The sequence below is a fragment of the Sphaeroforma arctica genome (assembly GCF_001186125.1).
Source record: "Sphaeroforma arctica JP610 unplaced genomic scaffold supercont1.211, whole genome shotgun sequence".
Taxonomy (NCBI): Eukaryota; class Ichthyosporea; order Ichthyophonida; genus Sphaeroforma; species Sphaeroforma arctica.
The window spans coordinates 13,397-17,230 of NW_014040347.1; the positions used below are offsets into that span (position 1 = coordinate 13,397).

Genomic DNA, 3,834 nt, shown 5'->3' on the forward strand with positions numbered 1-3,834 from the left:
CATGTATGTATATATACAGTATGTATAGTATATATAGTACATATACATACATTACACGAATGCATAATAAGATGCACATTCGTACTCTTGCAATACTTGTTGATTTGCTACTAGATCAGTAAATTTCAATGATGAGAATAAACATGCAAGTTGCATGTTGCTACTTTACTTCCTGTGTGCATTGGCTCTAAGCACACCAAGAGCCATGCATCGAATATCTTCCACTCGTGTAAGTATCCTCTCCTGTTGGTTTCTTTCAATATGACGATTGTCTATCATCGCACTGATGCGTCTTCCAGGATGTGCTCGGGGCAAGCGTTCGCATGCGCACAAGCACCTCAGCTACGAATAGAACTATCACATCCCGGATGACTGCGATAAGCTCTGTAAAGCTGCCGGGTTTAGGATATTTATCTGTACATCTATCTCGAACGATTCTACAGAAAGTTCTGAAGCACAGCCTTACAAATACCAGTGCATACGCAGCTATATCTATCCAAAGTTTACGTATCCTCGATGCGATTCGTTGAATCCCGTACACCGGATCCTCTCGAAAGATCTCCAGCTCACGGCATGCAGTGGAATAGTATAGTAACGCCAACATCCTGGTAGTTTCACTAACCATATTGATGGAATATATAACCATGATCTTGTAATCGTACAGCGCATAGTATGTATCCCGAGTGACCCGAGGCTTGATTTGAGCCAGGAGATAGTCCATGGCTGACTCTGCACTCTGTGTGGCACTCATAACCTGGTAAACGGCTAGGTATCGGTTGTGACAGACCTACCAATTGACATATCTGCAATTCTGATTAAAGGTTTTCGTGAAGTATAGCTGTTTGCTGGTTGTATCTTCTAGAGACCATGTGCAAAGTGTGCTATTCAGTAGGTGGTGGCACTTCTCGTCCAAAAATGAATACTGGCACTCGGCACAGTGCACTCGCGTTTTTAGAGAGTACGCGCAGCCTATTTTAGCCAATCAGAAGACTGACTGCTATCGTTATTTGATCTATGTCTGTTAATTGTTATACAATATTTGAGATTCTCAAAATTATCGCGATTCGATCCCAATTCTTACTAACTTAATGTATGTTTGATGTTAATAAATATGTGTTCAATTTAGAAGGCCATGAAATATGTAGTATATATATGTATATATATATATATACTATATCATCGTGAATTCGGATTTTAGACATTTACTCTCTAGTAGAGGGAGAAAGGCATACAATTTTGAACATGCGAACTTGTCCCATGTCTGTATCAGGTCAGAGTCTAACAGTTGAAGAGATAGGTCATCTGTATTAATCTTCAATGACCCACACTTTGAGCCCTCACACCCCTCAAAAGGGGATCTCGGTTGTATATGATCAGATTGTCAGAATGGAGCACTCAATTGCACAACGAGTAGAGCAAGAACGCGGACCAGCTAATGAATATGTGCGGATTGACCTACAAACGTGTAGAGAAAATGCATGCCTATCAGTCACATTGTAGATATATTGTAGCTTTTGAGAAAGTTGGACAACTTGGTCGATAACGTGCAAAATTTGATAGCTATATGCTCCGAAGAAACAGGTGTCGAGTACAGCCTGCCTATCCTTTATTGCAAACAGTTACAGATCGTAGTTTTCTATTTTTAGTCCTGCTGCTGAATTATTTGAGCATGTAAATCATATTTGAAATAACCAGGTTTTTTTCGAGAGATCCGAAGTGTATGAATATGTATCGCCTGCACCTTTATCTTGATTGTTTACATGTATGACGGGCTTAAATTGAGATGTTGGTGGCGTTTTGTAATCTCGCTCCAGTGCGCAGTAATAGTCTGATATCAGATTGTGAGTAAAGTTTAGTAGGTTTTACCCTCATAGCCTTCCGCTTCAAGAAACACCGTCTTTGTTCGGTGTCTTTTGATCAGGAATGCCGATACGAATGCCATTGGTATGGCCACGATTACTAGGATATAAGCCAACCCCAAGGAGTCTGTCCATTTTGGGTACGTGAAATTATAGTAAATTGCCATGATGATACAGGGTGCAAGAAGCAACTGGGCCTGGGCGGTGAGCACAAGACTCACGACAGGTGGAGCTTTGAACTTGCAACAACATTCCATCCAAATATTCATCACCATCATGAACAGACATATCAGTCCCAATATCGCGGCCACTATAAGTAAACCGGCCATTGCCGTCTCTTCCATTTTCGCATACGCATCCCACTGAAAGTCTGTGCAGAATTGCACGGCGTTCGAATCTACAACAGTTGCGTTGTAAGTTTGTGCGCAGTTGGTGGCTATGCCGATCTGATAATTACCAGGCCCAGTCCACCATGAAGTTGAGAACACACCGTAGGCAGCAGAAGCAGTGGTGTATAATGTCAAAACCAGCGACACGATTACGTTGGTTAGTCTGTACATGCTCGATAATAGTTTGTATACGCAAGAACGTGTATCAAGACAACGCCTACTAGTATCTGCCTAATCATTGACTTGGGGATATCAATGTATACCACGATGACTTGCTCACAATCAGCGACAGTTGATGATAGCGCAAAAATTGCGCCTCGATTTTTTTTTGTCAAATATCATGTAATAAATAGTATTACTTGAGTGATGTTTTCGGTCCGACACTCAAAGATTTTGTAGTTCTCATTGACAAACTTGAACTCGAATGATATCCGCACAACCCCACACACGTGTACAACACACCCTCCGTGATGTCTAAAAACCAATGGATACTAAACATTATTTTACTGTCTTATGTCCCATTTTTGCTGTATCAACTCACAGTTTACAGCACAGAGAGAAAGTATCATCACACGGCCTACGGACTGTGGTTGTAAACGGAGATAGGCCACAGAAGCAAATATGAAATTACTATAATTTTACGGATATCAGGTTCCTCTGCTGTTTAAATCATATTAAAGGGCATATATGTGGGTAGCATGGAAATTGGTCAAGGCGTGTACACTACCTACTTTTGTAAGGAATCCATGAACCAACTTATCTTCTGAATAAGTTACAAAGCAGCATTGCAGCTATTACCTTCATCTTACCAAGAAAGAAAAATGAAGTACCCGGTCGATATAAGCGGAATGTGTAGTTTGCCAAGTGACCCAAATCCAAATATGTATAGATGATCCGAAAAATTTACTACAAGATAACGATCATTAGAACGAACTTTGTAAACCTCTAATTGCACAATCAATTGCGCTCCACAGTACACACTGCATGTCATAGATATACAGTCGAAAGTATAAGCATACGCTCTATTTCTTAACTTCGTGGGCGTGAATGGGGAGCGACAGCAGTCTCGTCAAAATATTTTTACAAATTGAATATGTACTTACGCAAAATAAAAACCGGATAATTAAATACTCGTCCGAACTGAAAGTTTTAAAAATTGGAATTTTTGGACAGAGGTTTGGATAATAAATAGCGGTAGGCAAGTCTGGGACGAGGGCGGTTGTTATCTCTCTAGAGGAAAGGTACAACGCGCTTTTAGTGAAATTTGGTCCTATTACAGAAGCCAACGTGACGCCTAAATCACATATCACATATCTCGCTAGAATGTCTACCAATGAAGGCTGTAATCGAGGATACAGCGCTCTTTTAGTGTTTTTATTCTTCTTCATATACAAGACTACCCAGCCCCGCCGACCTGACGTGCAGTGATATCTGTTACAATCGATAAAGCGATGAAGCGATTCCATTTGCAGAACAATATGGGATAACTTCTCCAGCGCCTGCTTAAACTGTGCAAGAGTGACAAGTTGCTAATAGTGATATTTTGCTATAGTTTGCACATGTCTGCACTGGGGGGGGGGGGGGGT

The 3,834-nt window shown here is 40.9% G+C and overlaps 2 protein-coding genes across 2 annotated transcripts; both read right to left on the reverse strand.

Annotated features, from left to right (window-relative positions):
- Nucleotides 1–139: 139 nt before the first annotated feature.
- On the reverse strand, nucleotides 140–906 carry SARC_03932 (hypothetical protein). The gene has a single exon (XM_014302252.1). It carries the CDS (start codon nucleotides 749–751, stop codon nucleotides 257–259), a length of 495 nt encoding a protein of 164 aa, XP_014157727.1. The 5' UTR covers nucleotides 752–906; the 3' UTR covers nucleotides 140–256.
- A 946-nt stretch (nucleotides 907–1,852) lies between these two features.
- Nucleotides 1,853–2,419, reverse strand: SARC_03933 (hypothetical protein; the record flags this gene model as incomplete). The annotated part of the gene is made up of 1 exon (XM_014302253.1): nucleotides 1,853–2,419. One exon carries the CDS (start codon nucleotides 2,417–2,419, stop codon nucleotides 1,853–1,855), a length of 567 nt encoding a protein of 188 aa, XP_014157728.1.
- Nucleotides 2,420–3,834: the final 1,415 nt, after the last annotated feature.

Bases quoted from the DNA above. Each gene is read 5' to 3' on its own strand.
- SARC_03932 (XM_014302252.1), bottom strand. From the start codon at position 751: ATGAGTGCCACACAGAGTGCAGAGTCAGCCATGGACTATCTCCTGGCT.